General features: G+C 37.1%; 1 protein-coding gene across 2 annotated transcripts; it reads left to right on the top strand.

Annotated features, from left to right (window-relative positions):
- The first annotated feature begins 2,964 nt into the window (after positions 1 to 2,964).
- On the top strand, positions 2,965 to 6,232 carry LOC104453502 (deSI-like protein At4g17486). Of its 2 annotated transcripts, XM_010068075.3 has the most exons (5): positions 2,991 to 3,173; positions 3,446 to 3,560; positions 4,308 to 4,558; positions 5,182 to 5,469; positions 5,664 to 6,232. In XM_010068075.3, exons 3-5 carry the CDS (start codon positions 4,348 to 4,350, stop codon positions 5,912 to 5,914), a joined length of 750 nt encoding a protein of 249 aa, XP_010066377.1. In that variant the 5' UTR covers positions 2,991 to 3,173; positions 3,446 to 3,560; positions 4,308 to 4,347; the 3' UTR covers positions 5,915 to 6,232. The 2 variants fall into 2 exon arrangements, with proteins under 2 accessions (XP_010066376.1, XP_010066377.1); XM_010068074.3 differs by lacking the exon at positions 3,446 to 3,560 and having other exon boundaries at positions 2,965 to 3,173.
- The last annotated feature ends 16,430 nt before the right edge of the window (positions 6,233 to 22,662 follow it).

The following is a 22,662-nucleotide window of genomic DNA, read 5'->3' as shown; positions in this document are numbered from 1 at the left end:
TATATCTTCACAAAGCTAAAATAGCTCCACTGGAATCATAAGAACTCGTAAGATAGTATGCCCAACATGATTATATCCTTCAGTGGATTTGATTCCAAGTAATTCCCAGGAATAGAGCTAGCTTTTGGATTTGCATATGTCGGTCTCAAAGTTAAAAGGAATTATTGGACAACCTTATCCTGACATGAACATGACAAAACTAATCAGAATGTACTTTAACTTTTGAGATCTCTCTCTCTTTTTCCATGGTCAAATACAATTTGTGAGTGGTTGATTGATTCAGTCGAGATTGAGCAAATCCTAACTCGTGTAGTAATATCATTATCAAATAGTTGTTAATTAATGAAATAAGTGCATTTGAAGTCTTAAAATTTGTCATAAAAATGTAATTAAATAATAAAACTTTAAAATGTACAATAAGTTATAAAATTTATCAAACTAATTCAATCAAGTCATTTTGTTAATTACGTTTTTCATAACAAATTTTAGAACTTGATACTTTTTGAAAATTTTAGAACTCGACTATATTTTTGTCACAAGTTTTATGACTTAATTGTATATTTTAAAAATTTAAAGATTTAATTGCATTTCATGATAAATTTTAGAATTTTCAATATATTTATTTCTTAATTCATTCAACAATCTATGTATGGCCCATGAAATATTTATATCATCAACAAGTACTAGACAATAAACATGAGTCTCCCTTATTTCTCCCCTGCGACTCTGTCCTATAAAAGTACAAACAAAACAGCCAACTCATGACAGAGCTTTGTTTAGCCTTGTAGGTGATTTACGCACTCTTATATATTAAAACTAAGAAAGTTGATTTCTTACGTTAAATATTATTGTAGAAGTTCGTTGATTGAGATTTGAGTTAATTTAGTCTTTTGATTGATAGAGATAGTTTTAACTTACCAATTGACTCCTAACATGTTTTTTTGTTTATGCCAACAAATTAAGTACCTGATTCGGCGAGAAGACCCATCAAAACATGATTTCAAAGCTCGAATTATTTAGTTGGTAGCACTTGACAACGCACCATCTTAGGATCACCTCATTAGTGAAAAATCACTCTTTTGAATGGCTAAATCTTTATTGATCCCTAAAAGCAATACAAATGTCACTTACCAAGTCATCTCATCTACGTATTTTGAAGACCCTCACCTATTAAACATTACCCAAAAGTTCACCAAAATGATAACTTATAAATAGTAATTTAAGTACATAGGTACTAGAATGGCCATTTTTATCTCCTTAATTCATTCCGAAGTCTCTCTTTCTCTCACTATCACGTGCACACGCGCTCGTGTACAAATAAACACTGACTTAGTATCGATGGGAAACTCTAGATACAAACCACATGCCTTGACCAGATTTTTGAGATGTAAGTAAATTTCTTAGTGAGAGCTTTAGCCAAGTTCGTGGTTACCATTTCAGGTATCAATATCGATAATCAATTTGAGTTAAGCCAAGCTTATGAAATGTTTTATCAAGTTGAGCTTGCATTCAAAAATCCAAACTCAATCCATTCAAAGTAGAGCATCGAATCCAACAATATTGGATCAAGTTAGAATGGAGGCAAACTCGAGCAATAGACCCATGTGAACCCTAATCTTGTGTTGACTACATCATTAAAATATAATCATCTACTACTCGTCACCGTTTTCACAGTTAGATCACACTATCCAATTCGACCAATTACTATTCTAAACCTCGATCCGAATTATGTGTGTCGATGGACATTAAAATTGACAAAAGCTAAATCGCCTCTTCGCCGAAAATCACATTCTATTTGTCAACTTCTTTTGTGGGCTGAAAATCACTCATTATTCAAATCAGCCAATGCGTGATCTAATTTGAACAGGTAGAAATGGGTTACTTACACATGCAAGCATTCCAATTTAATTTACAGGCAGACAATCTCAAAAGCTGGTCAAGTCAAACGTGGGCAGTAGAGACTTTGGACCCCAGAAAAGAGATTCACATGGAACATGAAAATCTTCTCTTTATAACACTTTATACGCGTTCCTGTCCCATCTGCAGCTCTTCTTTTCATCTTTTTCTTTCTTTATTCATTTTCGCTCTCTCTTTTACTCGGTCTTTATCAGGGAAAACGACAGCCGCTTCCGTCCTTGTCGAGATTTAAGAACAAACCGGTAACAAACGCAAACGTACGACGATTGTTCTGATCTATGCAAATAATCATTTTGGCCTCCAGTTTGAAGAAACTCATGCTTTTGTTGTCAAGCAATTGATTTAAAAATACATACATATATATATATAATTCAAGTTGAAATTATTAATGTACTACATCATTAGGATACACGATATGAATAAATACCCATCTTCTGGCAATTTATTTAATATCGTTTTTATTATTTTATCAACAACTCATTGTTTCCATTCTTTTCGTTATATCATTTCTCCACTTATTGTTGGATTCATGTATTGGCTTTACGCTAACTAAAAAGCTCCTTTTGGATTTCTTATTATAATTAGAAAATTGTTAAACTTAGAAAAAGTTACAGAAATTTAATGTGAATCTAAAATTTCTATTAAAGCCTCACATAATATTAAGTTAAATGTTATGAATTCAAATCTTTTCGGACCCCACTTGTTTCTTCAATCAAATTTCTGACCTTTTAGTACTAAGTGAAAAGATTCGACTAAGCATAAATGTAAGTAGTATAATATTTAAATAATAATTTAATTCTTCATCTAACAGTTTCAATTCTTAAAATGGTCAATAATATCCTCATCAAAATCTTGGAAAAAAAGTTGCGAAAATTTTATGTGAGCCCAAATTTTTAAAAATTTGAGATGGCCACTATTTATCAAAAATTCCATTCCAGAATTCTAAGAAATTGAACACAAATTTTTCAAAACATAAAAGCCGCGCCAAGCATTCACTTTTTACATATTACCCTCAAAAGGTGACTGCGACTTAACGAGGCCTTTTGCTCCCTCATATTACCCCAAGCACGCAAGGAAAAGCGAAAGGGAAAATGGAAGAATAAAGAGAAAAAAAACGAAGGGAGGAAAGCAAGCCTTCACGCTCCCTCACCTCGCCCTGTTCCTTTCCTCTGCTCTGCGGGGAAAAAATGGGCTTCTCGCGTCTTGGGGGAACGGCGTTTCCCAGTCTCGAAATCTGAATGGGTTTCTTCTCCGAGGTGGGTTGATGCCAATTTGTATCTTTCCTCTGAGATTTCTTGCTTTGAACTTGTCTATGTTCTTGGTTCTTTGGTTTCTTGTTTTTTTTTTTTTTTTTGGGGGGGCTTCTTTGTGGGACGGTTCTTGGTTCTTTGATTCGGGATGCAATTCTTGAGCCATTTTGGAGGGGGATGCAGTGTGGCTAGTTTCTGTTCAATTTGGATGGCGTTCTTTTGTTTGTTCTTGTCGTGCATTGCAATGTTTGATCCAAGATCTTGCTTGCTTTCTTCAGGCCCTCTATTTTGAGCTTGTCAAGAAGTGAAATCATACTGTGTACCCTCTTTCTCTCTCGCTCTACAGAGATGAGAAGCTCGCTTTGACTGCGTGCGTACGTGCGTGAGTGCGAGGTGAAATTTGATTTTTCCAGTAGAAATTTGCATATTTGCGCATTTGCACAGGAGCTGCGCTTGGAATAGTCCGAGATGTCGATTTGATGGGAGGTGAAAATGATGTATCCGTTAACCAAAGAAAGAAACTAAAGAGAAAGGATGTGATGCTTCACTGCTTCAGTTCTTAGGTTGAGATTTCACCGTATCAGACCGCGAAGGTCTAATGCACATTCCCTTTGCTGTTCCCTTTCTTGTGGGCTGCACATTCGAACCGTTACTTTTAAACCACTAAGTGGTAGATAGCTGGTTGAATTCAGGCTTGAGTCGTTCTATCAGCCTTCATGTGGCGGGGCATGGGATAGTTAAGACGATAAGTTCCATATAGCATTGTCCTCTTTGAAATTTGCGATCAGGTTGTAGCTAAGCAAGTTGGTGGTCGCCTAATGTCGTTTTAGGTTAAAGATAGCTTTCAGTTGATAAGATCACTGGCTGTGACTGACTGCAAGATGTATACTCTTAAAAAACCGAAAAAAAAACTCCAAGCAGTAATGGTAGAATTATCACAGTAATGCTGCATTCTCCCTTTGCTCAGGCACTGGCTTGATGTATTTGAAGCGAGAATGAGCTCGTTCACTCGGATTGCTTAATCGCTCACTCGGATCTCTTTCCTATTAAGCTCTGTGTTCAGTGGAACGCCCTGTTGTTTTTGGGGCTGGTGCAGTTTCTGAGCTCGATAGTAGTTATTCATGATTCAAATGTTTGCAGGTGGGGACTTGTTGATTGGGTCCTGGTTTTATCCACAAGCATGAAAGCACGACCAGTAAGCCGCTGGAAATCTATTGTATCTCGTCGTGTACAAGGAAAGCCTGCCGACTATTTCTGCTTGTTTCAAAAAGTGAAACCGGCACCATATGGCCGAGGAAATGCTCCTGTTTTTCTGAATGTTTATGACTTGACAGCAGTTAATGATTACTTATACTGGTCAGGGATTGGTGTTTTTCACTCTGGTGTTGAAGGTAGGCGGATTCACTTCCTTATAACCAGTCCAAATTCTTGACTTGTCTATCTACTTATGTCCATGTGCATATCAACGATAGCCCAATACCCATGAGAATGATGCAACTATAGTCTTTGTGCTTCTTTGAGTGTATTTTGCAATAACGAATGCTTAAAATCCACCATTTGATGCTAGAGCCATTTCAAGAGGCTATTCTTTTTGAAAAAGAAGATGTATAGAACCTTTATCAACAAGAGAGTGCTTATTCCAACTCTCGAATGGAAAACAATATATTAAATGTCTCTATAGATGCATTATGCAAACTCATTTTATTAGTAGATAATATGTAGTTTGTGCTAAGCTTTTAGACAAACAGTTATCCACTCAATTTCACCAGTGAACTAATTTCCCATTTATTTCAAATCCATGTGTTGCCTTTGTACTCTTCAGCCTCCACTTCTCTGTAGCCTTCATGTGACAGAGAACTGATAAGATGGAAGATATATAATCCACATTCTCTAATAATTTGAGTTTTAGAACAAGCAGTTGGAGTTTTAGAACAAGCAAAGGTGCACTCAACTTTGAGCATTTTATTTTGCTTTATTTGCTCATATACATATAAACTCGTATTCGCTCATGCAGTTTATGGCATGGAATATGCTTTTGGAGCTCATGAGTATCCATCAAGTGGCGTGTTTGAAGTTGAACCGAGACAGTGTCCTGGCTTTAAGTTCAGGAAGTCCATACTTGTGGGGACGACGAGCTTGGATCCTATGCAGGTCAGAGATTTCATCGAGCGTCAATCTGCGAGCTATCATGGCGATACGTATCACTTGATCGTTAAGAACTGCAATCATTTCTGTGAAGACATGTGCTTCAAGCTGACTGGGAAGACTATCCCGAGATGGGTAAACCGACTAGCAAGAATAGGTATTACCATTATCCTCCAACTCATCATGCACCATATGCATTTAACCTTTGTCTGCTCAGTTCGCACAGCTAATTGCATCTGACGCACCATGCTGTTGAACTGAGGGTCTCTTCAAATAGAATGGGGCATAACATTGTTGCTTTTAGTCCTACTTATCTCTAACCAACTAGCATCTTTTTCGCTGATGTTGAAGGTTCAATGTGCAACTGCATACTCCCTGAGGCTTTCAAGGTTCCTTCGCTATGCCACAACCCGAATTACCAAGGAAGCGAAAACGAGAAGAAGAGACTAAGGAGCGCCTTCAGTTGCTTGCCGTCGATCTCGTTACCGGAGAAGGAAGTCTCCATGTCCTCGCTGTTTCTACATTCTCTTTACAAAGGCTGCTTGCCTCCCTGGGAGTTAAAGACACCCAAATCCAAAAGTTGCTTATCTAAAGAAGGGTAATAAACGTGTGATTTTTTTTTTTTTTTCAAATCCCTCTGTTTCTATTTAATCTTTCATTAGATAGTCCGCCGTTCCATCTAGCGATTTTGCGATGCTCGCTGCAGGATACGGCTTGGCTTGAGGCGGTATGAGATTTCATTTCAGTTTGTGACTTTGATGTAAAAATAGAGTGGCTTGTGTCAATTTCTTTGATTTTGCTGAGTTTGATCCGAGGTTGGAATGGATTATGGAACACACATGAATGATTTTTAAGTCCTTGTACGAAAAGAGCCAAAATTTTGGTTGAGCATGATCTTGAACTGATGGGCAGTGAGATGAGATAGATGGTTATAAGGTCTTGCACTCATTTGCAGCATGAGATTCTGGCAAGCTCTCTTTCTACACAAGTCCCTTCTTTTGCATCTTCACAAGAGGATTAGCATCATTGATTGAGATTACCGCATGTAACTTCTTGGGGGATTTACAATTTTTGCCAGTTTTTATTGCAAAATTGATTTTGAGGAATAGATATTCATTTTTCTTTCAGTGTATTTCAGCAGCAGATTTATGTAGTTGGGCTGGTTTAATTTTTCAAAATGCGTGGTAATAGTGTCGAAAATTTAATTTCTTTTAGTTTATTTAAATAACAATAATGAATTCTATCATAAGTTGGATTCCCAAAAAAAAAAAAAATGCATAAATTACTATCGATATTTTGAAGTAGACTCGCGCTTACTTTTATAAATAAATCTCCATCACAAAATGTATTATACGTATTAAATTCAAATTTTATTGTATCGATTTTGTGATGCAATATTTCATATTCAGCCTAATCTTGACCACACTACATTTCATTGCACACAATGAAGACAATTTATCTCTATATGGTACTTGCATGTTTTATTTGTACATATTTTCTTTATACCTCAGAATATGATGTCCATAGTAAAGTCCAACTTATTCACATTTATAAATCTGAATATATTCCTATTGTAGACACCTAATTTGTATCTAAAATTTAACTGAAATTGATCAAAAGTATTATTTCATTAAAAGTTCGATTGAAGGGTAAACTTGGGTCGTGCTCATCAGAGCTTTCTAACCATACCTAACTTGTCCAATTTAGACGATCAATTCTTTAGATATCTCATTTTTTAATGACAGCTATTTGATTATGAGATGTCGGGAATTTTATGATTTGAACCAATTGATTCATTTCACCAAAGATCGATTCACAAGCTTTCTAAGCCGCAAAAATCCCGAGGATCAGGTTTTTAACAAAGAAAATATCGCAACTTTATACTTGACCGTTTATTCAGCTCAATTCTTGGAAGTCTATGATCCTGATACTTCTTCCAAAGTAGAAATTCATTTTAAATTAAGGGTCAATCGGATGTTGGATGGAAAAGTTATGCCTTATAAAAGTTTGGTTGAATTTGATGTATATAATATAAATGTCATTTTTTAAATTTTTGAGGAAAAAGAAAGAGAAAAGAAAAGGTTGATTGTTGGCCAACCTACAACTATCATGTAAAGTGTTGTAGGGTTAGCCCAACACTAGACCTATTAACATGGGTCGTAAACTCATTTCTTAATCCATATTTGATTGGTTGAGTCGTTATATGGATTATTTATATTCTGTAAATGAGTTGATGAGTTTAAAATGGTAAAGCCTAAAATAATATAAGTGCTTGATGGGTTCCTAACTTACTTTGACTCAATTCACTTCTATGATTCTTTTTCACCTTCACTCTTTTTTTTTTTTTTTTTTTTGAATAACCTTCACTCTCGTTCACTCCGTACTTTTAACTAAGTTTGAATATAAATTTTCCTAAATTTGATTAAATATAAAAGTGTTTTAACAATATAGGTCGGGGTCGGATATAAGTCATTAGATTTGTATCGCAAGAAATAGATTAAATGGGTTACTGAATCTCGCTCAACCCACCCCTTTGACATGCTTACTCGGCATTGGGCTCGTGCTGCGCAAGGCCCTTCTGGACTTTTGCGAGGCCATTTGAGCCTTTTTGTGAAGTTCATTCAGCCTTTAGCAAGACTTCTCTTTGCACAAGATTCTCCCTTAATTCAAATAATATCCACATAAATAGAGGGTTTATTTGTTTATTTTTCACATGGCAATCCATGTGAAAACTCTCTTTTAAGTTATGCTCTCGAATTCAAGTTAGTAATTTGATCTTTCTCTTTGGAACGTGACAATGGTAAAATTCCAGCAATTCTTAGGCCGTACTGATTAAAGGAAGGGGCACAATGTCAAGTAAGGGTTCTAAAATCCCATTTAAGTGAAATAATATCGTCATAATGCTAGAAATAGGCTAGAAACTAAATAAATAGTCATTGCTTTGCAGCTCTAAATTATATTTTTCTTGGATAAATAGATTTAATAATGTCGAATTTAACTTTTGAGAAATACAAAAAACATATATACTCTCATGACTGTTAACTCTACTAAACTAAACCTGTGAATTTTAATATTTTTCTCTAGGTTGTCATAATGCTCGTTAATGCGCGTCATGATTTTCCAAAAATATTTCAGAAAAACTATACTGTTTTCCTAAAATTGTTTTCAGCTTTCAAAATCAGTATTACATATGGCAGAAAAGACGAAAGCACTCATGCCTAAGTAGGCCAAAAAATTACATGGCTTCGTCAATTTCAAAAGTAATAAGTACTCTAAAAGTCTTAAAAATTGTTACGAAAAGTGCAACTGAGTCCTACAATTTACAAAAAAGTGCAATCAAGTTATAAAATCAATTAAGTTTGTGCAATCAAGTTCACTTGTTAATTGGGTCCAATCAAGTCGTAAAACTTTTTAGCACTATCTGTCTATCGAGTTGAAGGGAGTTAATGAAAGACTTGATTGCACCATCACAAGTTTTAGGATTTAATTGTATTTTTTGAAAGTTAAGATTCAATAGTATTTTCATGACAAGTGTTAGGACTTCCAGTAAACTTATTTCATTACAAAACTAATTAATGCATAACTAAATAAAAAGTCATTAAGTCAATTGCATTGGCATGCGCATCACAAATTAATAGTCACACATAATGCTTGCACACATAATGCTTGCATGTCACTAATTATATTTCAAAACACAAATACAAATGGCACATGGAGTTATGTCGGGCCATAAAATAACGCAAAAAGTTCACCTTGTTACATCTTCACAGAATTGCATCAGTATTATAAGAAACAAATGATAATTACATTAAAATGACTTAGGTATTTAAAAGGCGTCGTGACGCTAACCGCTCTCTGACATATACCAAACCCGAAGCGTGGTTTTCTAATGTTGTTTGCAAATGACAAATGCTTTTACATGTTCACTTAGGAGTTGAATTAGGCTACTTTTTTTTTTTTAATTTTATTTTATCAATCTCTCTATCTTTCTTTTTGGAAATCCCAAGCTTTTTCCGAAATATCTATATACATATGAAATTCCTTTTCCATCCTTACTTTGGATTTCACATGGTATTTTCTTTTAACTAATGAAACTTGGATAATTTGTATGGTTACACATTAAATGCTTGTAAGTAGCAAAAGTGAGTTTTTGTATGATACATTAGATTATACAATTTGGCTATGACAAGGTGAGTTTGACCAATTAAGAAAATTCCAATAAATTGTCGATTTGAGAAATAAATGTTATGGGCAATACAAATCATGTTGTTTGAATCAAAGGTCTTGTTTACTTCATATTCATTCATTCTTATTACATTAATTTGCCAATGAATGATGATTTATGTAAATTTAGGGAAAAATTACCAAAAAAGTCTCAAACTTATTACAATTGTGCCAATTCAATCCTAAATTATTATTTTTTGCAATTATGCCAATTTAGTCCTTTCAGCCAAAATTGGGTGGTCGGTGTTACATGGTCGTCTGTGATAATTTTTTTAATAATATTTTATTCTTTCCAATTTTTTTAATAACTTTTTATGTTTCTTTTTTTTTCTCTCTCTTTTTCCTCCCTCTTTCCTTTGACTCTAGTGACCGACCAAAGGGGAGGGCTAGCCGTCATTGGACTAAGGCAATTGTGGATAGGGAACTATACAAGCGACCTACCGAATTTTATTGTGGAAATTTTCGAGATCAATGATTGGACGGGCAAGTGAGCTTGCTTTGCCTCGCTGTCACTAGGGGAGGGCTTGCCTAGCCACTCGCCTAGTGATAGCAAGGCGAGCCCTTGAGGGGAGCCCTTTCTAGATCTGATGAGGGCTTGCCTCACCGGACTAGGGATGGTGAGGCCCCCCTCGCTAGTGTTGGGCGAGCTCACCCTCGCCTAGTGATGGGGAGTCAAGCTTGCTCGATTGCCTTAGTCTAGCGATTGGCCAACCCTCCCCTCTAGCCAGTCGTCGAATCCAAAGGAAGAAGGAGGGAGGAGGGAGGGAGGAAAAAGAAAAGAGAAAGAAAAAAGGAAAAAATGAAATAATTCAAAATATAATTTTAAAAATACTATTAAAAAAATTATTACGGACGTCGGCCAATACCCACATTAGTGTCGGACAACCAATTTTGCTTAGAAAAAAAAAAAACTGACACAATTACAAAAGGTTTATAACTCAATTGACTAAAAAAATAAGTTTATGACTTAATTGGCACAAGTACAATAGGTTTAGAAGTTTTCTAATTTTTTCGTGAATTTAAGGGTTTGCATGAACTTAAAATCTAGTATGTTTAGAAATTATTTGCAGTACATTATACAAATGGACTTATGAGTTTTTTTAGGTTACATTTGTCTCATAGAAAATGGATCATCTTGAAAATATTTTACTAAAAATGATTGATTTATGATTAACAAAAAATCAATAAACGAAAATATTTATACATAAATTATTGTCAATAAATGAAAATATTTGTTATTGACTAATTATTTCAAGTCATACAAATAATTATTTTTAGAAAAGTATTTTCGATTTTTTTTTTTGGCAAAACAAATGGAGCCCAAATTTTGACATCGTTTTCATCGTTTTGAATAATAGAAACATACACATAAGCTCGGCCAAGAATTATTTAAGAGTGTATCTTTATAAATAAGCTTATGGATGTAATATTTATGAGTGAGTATCAGTCTAGGGTTAACCCTAGACCAACCTTGGACCAGACTAACTTTGCTGGTCCTGGTCTAGCTCCTAAGGGGATTGAGTTGGTCATTGGTCCTGAGATCCCTAGATTAGCACGGTGCGGGTTGGTCTTTCGTCCTAAGAATCTATGATCAATTCAATCCGGATGAACCCCGACTATATATATATTATATTTAATATATTATTTATAACACTTTTGCATATGGTGTTATGATTATATTAATAGATGATTACAAGAACTTTCCATCTTGTCTCCTATCTCTATGGGCAGTCTTAATTGTTTTTATGATTCCTTACTTTTAGTAGGTGTGAAATTTCTATTGTTACCTAACTTAAATTTATTGAATATGTATTGGTATACAATGATGCATTGTCAATGGATATATAACTTGAAATGGTAGGTTTATCTTTTTAGGGAGTACAAAAAATGAATAAAAAAAATTATCGGTTGATCCCAAATTGACTTGGAACTAGATTGAATCCATTTGGGTTGGTCCAATCTTTGGTCTTAGACTCAATAGGGTTAGTCATCAGTTCCAAAAATTGAGAACCAACACTGTGCGAGTTGGTCTGAGGGTTAAGGGATGGATTAGCCAAATCTGGCCCATGTTCACTCCTACTAATATTTAAAGGGCATAGATGCATCTTCATATGAAGTGGTCACCCTCCCTATTGTCATATTCGTAGGAGTTGAAATATCTGCTTATAATGTCATTTGTTTCTCTAACATTGGTGGCAAGTGCCTCCGGTTGTTTAATTTGCTTAATGTTTAGCCAAATAGACTATTGCAAAGTATAGTTATTAAATCACCTATCGTAAATAAAAAAAATTACATGATGAATTATGGATTGAGCAATGGTACAAGTTCTTGAAATCACCCATTCAACTCTCATCTTTCATGCATAAACTACTCCAAGTTACAAGTAGGCAGGTCTTTGTGCTAGCGCTTCTAGGTTATACAAGGAGTGAGAGAAATCAAAGAATCTCAAATATAATCCATTCAAATTTCATCAATTGTACACAAACTGCTCTAGATGGACCACCCGAACATGTTGAACACTAGTTGTCAATGGTTTACAAAACTTGTAAGATGTTTCACCAACCTCTAGATTGATAGATCTCCATGCCATCCTTCTAGATTATAGGACAAGAGGAAGAGATAAAAAAGTATTGGATAACAATCTATTCCATAACAAGATTATGATACTATAGATTTATAAGATTTCTTTCATGCATATGACAAATACCAAATAGGCCAAAATGTTACTAAAAAGAATATGACTTTCCGTGGAACTATTTCACTAGATTATATATCATTTTGCTGCATAATTCAAAGGCGGCCATCGCATTTTAGTTAAAACTTTCATTTAATTCATTTGAATCCTGAATTGTTTATTAATATTCAATGGACCGAAAATGTGTTCTTTTTAGTGGACAAAAGTGCGAGGGAACCTAGAGTATTTCCATAAGTTGGTGAAATTTTGATCTAGGTACCTTCATGGCAAAATGTACGAGCATAAAAATTAAGTTTTGATCTGTTTAGCTATCCACGTTGATAATTAGTTTACCTTTTGTGCATTTGCACATCTTATCTTAATAACTATACTTAAAGGGACCTAATATTGAAATGTTGAGATTACTAACAGCCTTCTCATTATAGGTAGTAAAATCAAGATACTAATCGCAAATCCATAACTCAAATTCATAAATAGTGAATCAAGAATTAAATTGAATTGTAAGATAAGCTAGAATAACTAAAATTAGTTTTTTTCTTAATAAATAACCATAAGAGAAAATTAAAAAAAAAAAAGTAATTTTTGAGTAAAATTCATGATAAAATGCAATGACAATTTAGTTTTGAGTACATGTGAAGCATAATATAAGATATTGTAGCATATTTTTCCCTATGAAAACTATGACATTTAAACATATTAGAAAGCTTGTATGTCATATCATTTATGATTGATCTGTAAATCACAGAATTTCATTATATCATTTTGAAACTATAATAAATAAAATATGCATGGTAAATAGGATAACACCTACTTCATTTGATTGGTAAAAAATATGAATCCAAAAAAAAAATCAACAGATACATATTGTTTTGGTAGATTCAGTCGTGAATCAATAGGTGAGCTTTCAATTCATATTGCTTAAACCTCAAATCAATTCGTGTGATTGATTTATGTCAAGTTTTGGATGATACTTAATGTAGAAATTAGTTTTATCCTTGGAATAAGGTACAAAAACTGGAATCGGTTCATTTCAAAAGTACGAGGGTCAAGGTGAAATTTGTTTTATGCGTGAAGGTGCCATTATATGCCCGGGGTTGACCTAGGGATTTTGGATAAATTTTGATAAAAAAGTTGTAAGGAAAGATTTAGATTACCATCGGAGAAAACTATAATAATCAGAATCGCGACCAAATATAGTATAAAAACAAAAAGAAAATTACTCCCAAACCGTAGGATTGAAAATGCATTTTCCCTTGAAGGAGGTGGGCCTGGATTGATTTTTGCTTTTGCTTTTGCTATTAGTTAATAGTGATGGTCGCGCGTTTAACTTTTTCTTAACATGAAAGATCCAAAACTCTTGAAAGTAAAATTACATATAATTCTTATATAATTATTAAAATTAGGAATATTATTTTGGATTAATACCAAACTACTACACCTATAATAAATTTACCCCAAATTACTTTTTTAACTCCCAAAACCCCAAACTAATATATTTATGACGAATTCACCCTTCGTTAAATTTACTATCAAATTGTTGAGCGGGCATATCATTTTAAGTTTTACCTTCCATTTATGTGATTTTTCGCGATATTAATCAAATTTAATAGAAAAATATAAATTAAATTCATCATAAATATATTAGTCTCGGAGTTTTTAGTGATCAAAAAAATTAATTTGAATTAATCCATCATCGGTGTATCGGATTTAGATTTTTGTTGATCAAATAATTAATTTGAAGTAAATTTGTCACAAATACACTAATTTGAGATTTCATGGTACTAATCCTATCATTTTAGATATTAATGAAAAATCAAAAAGTTGATTTTATGATTTTTTTTTAAAGAAAAAGCTTGACCGGGAGGCCCCGACTTTTGCGGTTTGGCTGTTCCATCCGAGCCAAAACGACACCGTCTCGCCCGTCCCCGTTTCTCTCCATCCTCCTCCTCCCCACGCCTTACCGCAAACTCTCACGGAAGAGTCAACCAGAGAGTCAAGAGATAGAGAGAGAGAGATCGCACCGTCGTGGCCTAAACCCTAATCCCCCAACCGGTGATGGTGACGGCGAGATCTGCGGTCCTCCTCATGGCGCCGATCTCCTCCTGGCACTGATCTCCTCCCTCCTCCTCCCCTTCCTCGCCATCAAACTGTCCGTCGACAGCCCCAAGGGGCAGCGCGTCCTCCTCCTGCTCCACGACCTGGCCACCAAGGCTGCGTTTGTTTTCGTTTCTTTTTTCTGTTTTTAAACAACTTTTTTGTTTTTCTGTTCCTAGGAACAAAAAAGGAACATAAACGCGTTTGTGTGCATTTTTGTTCCCAAAAATACATTTGGAACAGAAACAATAAACCAAAAAAAGTTGTTTCTTGTTTCTGAAACAAAATTTAAAAACACTTTTATGTTATAGTAGTTGTTTTACTCATTTTGGCTTCTTTTTTTTTTTTTTAATTTGTCAATGGAGTCGGAATTTAAATATTTGACATGTCCTTGGTCATAATGATAACAAGGTATAAAGCAAAGATCCTCCTCAGATGATTTTATTGATGCTTGCTTGTGAGTGTACTGTCCCGGTGATCTCTGATAAAGGTCTTACACATGTTGTCAATATTAACTATGACTTCAGTTCAGTGACATTATTCTGCGTTATGCGATAGGGTTTTGTCTAATCTCCCATTGTTCCAGGCTCTAGTACTTTTTCAGGGGATTGGACATTCATTAAATCCTTCCAACAGTCTGGTAATGTGTTACTCTCCTTTGCTATTACAAGTTTGCATTTTGTGTCATCTAGAAATGTTTGTTTTCAGTTCATGTTTGGTATCAAAAATTTTCTTCAACTTTGGTATTTTGTGCACCATTTATAGGTCTCGAAGGTTATTACGGCTTCTCCTTCTGCTTACTCTCCAAATCCAAAGTCCAAGTTGTCAAATCCGCCGTCACTTACTGGATCTGCTATATCAGTGGTTTCAGTCGTGCAGGTTAGTTGAGTTGTTCTGGTTGGCACCTCGTTCTTTGGTGTCATTATGCACGCTTCACGTCTGCGACCCTCAAGAAAAAAAATGGCAAGAAAAAATGACTTTATTCGGGCAAAAGAGTGCAACGTTAACCATGCCAAACGAGAAGTACTTAGGATGAAGAAATGCAAGCCCATTTCCAGACACATCCTTTAAAAACACTTTTGAGAGTTGAGTGAAAAGCAACATTCTCTTAGGCCGAATGATTCATTTGCATTGAGCGCAAAGATCGAAATGATAAAGATGTTTCCTTCATCAATCCCAAGCATTGCACTAGTTTCTTGCAACCCCTTCTAGTCAAAAAAAAGAAAAAAATGAAAAAAAAAGATGACCCTTCAAAGTACCATTGTCAAGGACGACCCTACAATGTGGCAGCATAGGAGGTTTCGGCTCCAAAGCAAAGCGAAAGATTGAGAAAGATTCTATTACATTCACTTTCATCAATCTTCTGGTGATAGCTTCAAAGGAATTCTCATTAGATCTTGACTTATCCCAAAGTGAAGAAGAGCATTTTCTTTTCTACCCAAACACTGATATCCATTGCTTTAACTAACTTTGGCCTTATTATTCATTTCTGAATCTCGAGTGGCGATCATCTCCCTTCATTGGGGGCAAGGCATAAGAACTAACTTTGGCCTGATTATTCATTCCTTGTTGTGGCCACCACCGGCCCCTGCCAAGCATCGGTTGGCAGTCGTGCGGTGGTCGTGCGAGGGTTGTGCGGGGGTTGTGCGGCGGTCGTGCGGCGGTCATTAAATCTCCCATTGTTGTGGCTTATCAGTGGTTTCAGTCGTGCAGGTTAGTTGAGTTGTTCTGGTTGGCACCTCGTTCTTTGGTGTCACTATGCACGCTTCACGTCTGCGACCCTCAAGAAAAAAAATGGCAAGAAAAAATGACTTTATTCGGGCAAAAGAGTGCAACGTTAACCATGCCAAACGAGAAGTACTTAGGATGAAGAAATGCAAGCCCATTTCCGGACACATCCTTTAAAAACACTTTTGAGAGTTGAGTGAAAAGCAACATTCTCTTAGGCCGAATGATTCATTTGCATTGAGCGCAAAGATTGAAATGATAAAGGTGTTTCCTTCATCAATCCCAAGCATTGCACTAGTTTCTTGCTACCCCTTGTAGTCAAAAAAAGAAAAAAAAAAAAAAAAAAAGAGGACCTTTCAAAGTACCCTTGTCAAGGATGACCCTACAATGTGGCAGCATAGGAGGTTTCGGCTGCAAAGCAAAGCGAAAGATTGAGAGAGATTCTATTACATTCACTTTCATCAATCTTCTAGTGATAGCTTCAAAGGAATTCTCATTAGATCTTGACTTATCCCAAAGTGAAAAAGAGCATTTTCTTTTCTACCCAAACACTGATATTCGTTGCTTTAACAAACTTTGGCCTGATTATTCATTTCTGAATCTCGAGTGGTGATCATCTCCCTTCATTGGGGGCAAGGCATAAGAACTAACTTTGGCCTGATTATTCATTCCTTGTTGTGGCCACCACCGGCCCCTGCCAAGCATCGGTTGGCAGTCGTGCGGTGGTCGTGCGAGGGTCGTGCGGGGGTTGTGCGCCGATCGTGCGGCAGTCGTTAAATCTCCCATTGTTGTGGCTTATCAGTGGTTTCAGTCGTGCAGGTTAGTTGAGTTGTTCTGGTTGGCACCTCGTTATTTGGTGTCACTATGCACGCTTCACGTCTGCGACCCTCAAGAAAAAAAAATGGTAAGAAAAAATGACTTTTTTCGGGCAAAAGAGTGCAACGTTAACCATGCCAAACGAGAAGTACTTAGGATGAAGAAATGCAAGCCCATTTCCAGACACATCCTTTAAACACACTTTTGAGAGTTAAGTGAAACGCAACATTCTCTTAGGCCGAATGATTCATTTGCATTGAGCGCAAAGATCGAAATGATAAAGGTGTTTCCTTCATCAATCCCAAGCATTGCACTAGTTTCTTGCTACCCCTTTTAGTGAAAAAAAGAAAAAAACGAAAAAAAAAAAGAGGACTCTTCAAAGTACCCTTGTCAAGGACGACCCTACAATGTGGCAGCATAGGAGGTTTCGGCTGCAAAGCAAAGCGAAAGATTGAGAAAGATTCTATTACATTCACTTGCATCAATCTTCTGGTGATAGCTTCAAAGGAATTCTCATTAGATCTTGACTTATCCCAAAGTGAAGAAGAGCATTTTCTTTTCTACCCAAACATTGATATCCGTTGCTTTAACTAACTTTGGCCTGATTATTTATTTCTGAATCTCGAGTGGTGATCATCTCCCTTCATTGGGGGCAAGGCATAAGAACTAACTTTAACTTGATTATTCATTCCTTGTTGTGGCCACCACCGGCCCTTGCCAAGCATCGGTTGGCAGTCGTGCGGTGGTCGTGCGAGGGTCGTGCGTGGGCTGTGCGGCGGTCGTTAAATCTCCCAATGTTGTGGCTTATGAGTGGTTTCAGTTGTGCAGGATAGTTGAGTTGTTCTGGTTGGCACCTCGTTCTTTGGTGTCACTATGCACGCTTCACGTTTGCGACCCTCAAGAAAAAAATATAGCAAGAAAAAATGACTTTTTTCTGGCAAAAGAGTGCAACGTTAACCATGCCAAACGAGAAGTACTTAGGATGAAGAAATGCAAGCCCATTTCCAGACACATCCTTTAAAAACACTTTTGAGAGTTGAGTGAAAAGCAACATTCTCTTAGGCCGAATGATTCATTTGCATTGAGCGCAAAGATCGAAATGATAAAGGTGTTTCCTTTATCAATCCCAAGCATTGCACTAGTTTCTTGCTACCCCTTGTAGTCAAAAAAAGAAAAAAAAGAAAAAAAAAAAGAGGACCCTTCAAAGTACCCTTGTCAAGGACGACCCTACAATGTGGCAGCATAGGAGGTTTCGGCTGCAAAGCAAAGCGAAAGATTGAGAAAGATTCTATTACATTCACTTGCATCAATCTTCGGTGATAGCTTCAAAGGAATTCTCATTAGATCTTGACTTATCCCAAAGTGAAGAAAAGCATTTTCTTTTCTACCCAAACACTGATATCCGTTGCTTTAACTAACTTTGGCCTGATTATTCATTTCTGAATCTCGAGTGGTGATCATCTCCCTTCATTGGGAGCAAGGCATAAGAACTAACTTTGGCCCGATTATTCATTCCTTGTTGTGGCCACCACCGACCCCCGCCAAGCATCGGTTGGCGTCGTGCGGTGGTCGTGCGAGGGTTGTGCGGGGTTGTGCGGCGGTCGTGCGGCGGTCGTTAAATCTCCCATTGTTGCGGCTTATCAGTGGTTTCAGTCGTGCAGGTTAGTTGAGTTGTTCTGGTTGACACCTCGTTCTTTGGTGTCACTATGCACGCTTCACGTCTGCGACCCTCAAGAAAAAAATGGCAAGAAAAAATGACTTTTTTCGGGCAAAAGAGTGCAACGTTAACCATGCCAAACGAGAAGTACTTAGGATGAAGAAATGCAAGCCCATTTCCAGACACATCCTTTAAACACACTTTTGAGAGTTGAGTGAAAAGCAACATTCTCTTAGGCCGAATGATTCATTTGCATTGAGCGCAAAGATCGAAATGATAAAGGTGTTTCCTTCATCAATCCCAATCATTGCACTAGTTTCTTGCTACCCCTTGTAGTCAAAAAAAGAAAAAAAAAAGAAAAAAAAAAAGAGGACCCTTCAAAGTACCATTGTCAAGGACGACCCTACAATGTGGCAGCATATGAGGTTTCGGCTGCAAAGCAAAGCGAAAGATTGAGAAAGATTCTATTACATTCACTTTCATCAATCTTCTGGTGATAGCTTCAAAGGAATTCTCATTAGATCTTGACTTATCCCAAAGTGAAGAAGAGCATTTTCTTTTCTACCCAAACACTGATATCCGTTGCTTTAACTAACTTTGGCCTGATTATTCATTTCTGAATCTCGAGTGGCAATCATCTCCCTTCATTGGGGGCAAGGCATAAGAACTAACTTTGGCCTGATTATTCATTCCTTGTTGTGGCCACCACCGGCCCCTGCCAAGCATCGGTTGGGAATCGTGCGGTGGTCGTACGAGGGTCGTGCGGGGGTTGTGCGGCGGTCGTGCGGCGGTCGTTAAATCTCCCATTGTTGTGGCTTATCAGTGGTTTCAGTCGTGCAGGTTAGTTGAGTTGTTCTGGTTGGCACCTCATTCTTTGGTGTCACTATGCACGCTTCACGTGTGCGACCCTCAAGAAAAAAAATGGCAAGAAAAAATGACTTTATTCGGGCAAAAGAGTGCAACGTTAACCATGCCAAACGAGAAGTACTTAGGATGAAGAAATGCAAGCCCATTTCCAGACACATCCTTTAAACACACTTTTGAGAGTTGAGTGAAAAGCAACATTCTCTTAGGCCGAATGATTCATTTGCATTGAGCGCAAAGATCGAAATGATAAAGGTGTTTCCTTCATTAATCCCAAGCATTGCACTAGTTTCTTGCTACCCCTTCTAGTGAAAAAAAGAAAAAAAAGAAAAAAAAAAAGGAGGACCCTTCAAAGTACCCTTGTCAAGGACGACCCTACAATGTGGCAGCATAGGAGGTTTCGGCTGCAAAGCAAAGCGAAAGATTGAGAAAGATTCTATTACATTCACTTTCATCAATCTTCTGGTGATAGCTTCAAAGGAATCATAATTAGATCTTGACTTATCCCAAAGTGAAGAAGAGCATTTTCTTTTCTACCCAAACACTGATATCCGTTGCTTTAACTAACTTTGGCACGATTATTCATTTTGAATCTCGAGTGGTGATCATCTCCCTTCATTAGGGGCAAGGCATAAGAACTAACTTTGGCCTGATTATTCATTCCTTGTTGTGGCCACCACCGGCCCCTGCCAAGCATCGATTGGCAGTCGTGTGGTGGTCGTGCGAGGGTCGTGCGGGGGTTGTGAGGCGGTCGTGCGGCGGTCGTTAAATCTCCCATTGTTGCGGCTTATCAGTGGTTTCAGTCGTGCAGGTTAGTTGAGTTGTTCTGGTTGGCACCTCGTTCTTTGGTGTCACTATGCACGCTTCACGTCTGCGACCCTCAAGAAAAAAAATGGCAAGAAAAAATGACTTTATTCGGGCAAAAGAGTGCAACGTTAACCATGCCAAATGAGAAGTACTTAGGATGAAGAAATGCAAGCCCATTTCCAGACACATCCTTTAAACACACTTTTGAGAGTTGAGTGAAAAGTAACATTCTCTTAGGCCGAATGATTCATTTGCATTGAGCACAAAGATCGAAATGATAAAGGTGTTTCCTTCATCAATCCCAAGCATTGCACTAGTTTCTTGCTACCCCGTCTAGTCAAAAAAAGAAAAAAAAGAAAAAAAAAAAGAGGACTCTTCAAAGTACCCTTGTCAAGGACGACCCTACAATGTGGCAGCATAGGAGGTTTTCGGCGCAAAGCAAAGCGAAAGATTGAGAAAGATTCTATTACATTCACTTGCATCAATCTTTGGTGATAGCTTCAAAGGAATTCTCATTAGATCTTGACTTATCCCAAAGTGAAGAAGAGCATTTTCTTTTTACCCAAAATACGATATCCGTTGCTTTAACTAACTTTGGCCTGATTATTCATTTCTGAATCTCGAGTGGTGATCATCTCCCTTCATTGGGGGCAAGGCATAAGAACTAACTTTGGCCTGATTATTCATTCCTTGTTGTGGCCACCACCGGCCCCTGCCAAGCATCGGTTGGCAGTCGTGCGACGGTCGTGCGGCGGTCGTGCGTGGGTCGTGCGGGGGTTGTGCGGCGGTCGTGCGGCGGTCGTTAAATCTCCCATTGTTGCGGCTTATCAGTGGTTTCAATCGTGCAGGTTAGTTGAGTTGTTCTGGTTGGCACCTCATTCTTTGGTGTCAGTATGCACGCTTCACGTCTGCGACCCTAAAAAATTCAGGCACTGCGTGTGGAATGCTTCTCTCATTTTTCATGCTCCTCTGATGTTCCTTGTTTTCTATTTCATCCGTTTCAGCCTGCAGAAAAAGTTGCCGTCAATATTTCCCAAAGAATCAGTGTTCGGAAGGTGAGTGGAAGTTGCTTTCTTCCAAATTTTTATGCAGATCCAATTAAGTGATCATGGACACAAGTAGTAAACATTTGATTTCCTGATTATGTTGATGCAGATTTCCCTACTTCTTGCCCTGTCTCGCCATCTCCGTTTTTGCATTGGTAGTTACTATCGTGACCTGCTGGCTTCCTATACGCACTCCACCAAACTCAGTTCATGTTTCTCATCCTTGATATTGGAAAACAATCCGATGCTTTTTCTTCTCACGAGACATTACTTCTGCTTCACCTTATCTATGAAAGAATTATCGACTGCTTGTTGAGCTTTATTGAGGGTCCGAAAATCTTGGTTTTATTGCAGGAAACATTGCATATGCACCACAAAAGTAGCAAGTTTGATCCGGCACAAAATACAAGACTCAAAAGGCCGAGTGGGAAGCTCCAAAAAAGTCTCTTGTCATCCATCGTCGTGTACTGCATCTTCTCGCTTCATGACATGGCTTAGCCCGAGGTAACCTAAAATGTCGCGTGCTTGTCTTTGCCTTCTCAGTCCTTCTTTGCTCACCCCGTCTTGGACATTCTACAATCAGGAGCGCAATGATTTCGATACTCATGCTGTCAAGTGCTTCATTGACAGTTGCTTAGGGTGTGGATGACAAAATTTCTGAAATAGAAATTGATTTCTAGCAAGAAATTGATTTCTCAATTTATATTTCGTAAACCGAGAAGCTAAAAGTTTTAGCTTCTCATTTTTTTTTTCAAATCTATTTTTGAAATAGAAATCTGTTTTAAAAATAGAGAAATATAATTGCGTTACCAAATGGATTTCTGTTAGGTTAGGAGAACGGAGAAATAGAGAAATCAAGAAACAGAAATTTTATCATGCGCAGCCAAGAGCCAAAAAAAAAAAAAAATTCATTGTGGGTGAACATAAACTTATAGTCCGCAATGCAGTAGTCGAGAGGGCATTCTTTTGGTATAGTTATGATTTAGGGGTTGTTGGCTTGTTCTTGGAACTCTTATCATATTCCAAAGTAGTTGATTGGAATATGGCATTAGCATATCAAGCTGGTTTCCTAATAAATTCATTTTTGTGTTAATTTAAGGTCTTTTAGTTTGATCCTCTCATTAGCCATTCTGTGCTACTTTCTCTTCGTAGATCTTCTCACTATGGGCCGTAAGCCCTAGGTCGGAAATGTCTATCGAGTTGAAGGGAGTTAATGAAAGACTTGATTGCACCATCACAAATTATCATCGGATAATATTATAATAATCAGAATCGCGACCAAATAAAGTATAAAAACTAAAAGGAAATTACTCCCAAACCGTAGGATTGAAAATGTATTTTCCCTTGAACGAGGTGGGCATGGATTGATTTTTGCTATTAGTCAGCAGTGATGGTCGCGCTTCAACTTTTTCTTAACTC

This window comes from Eucalyptus grandis, chromosome 7 (genome assembly GCF_016545825.1).
Source record: "Eucalyptus grandis isolate ANBG69807.140 chromosome 7, ASM1654582v1, whole genome shotgun sequence".
Classification (NCBI taxonomy): domain Eukaryota; kingdom Viridiplantae; phylum Streptophyta; class Magnoliopsida; order Myrtales; family Myrtaceae; genus Eucalyptus; species Eucalyptus grandis.
Note: the sequence above shows the minus strand (reverse complement) of the source record. Positions and strands in the feature narration are given on the sequence as shown.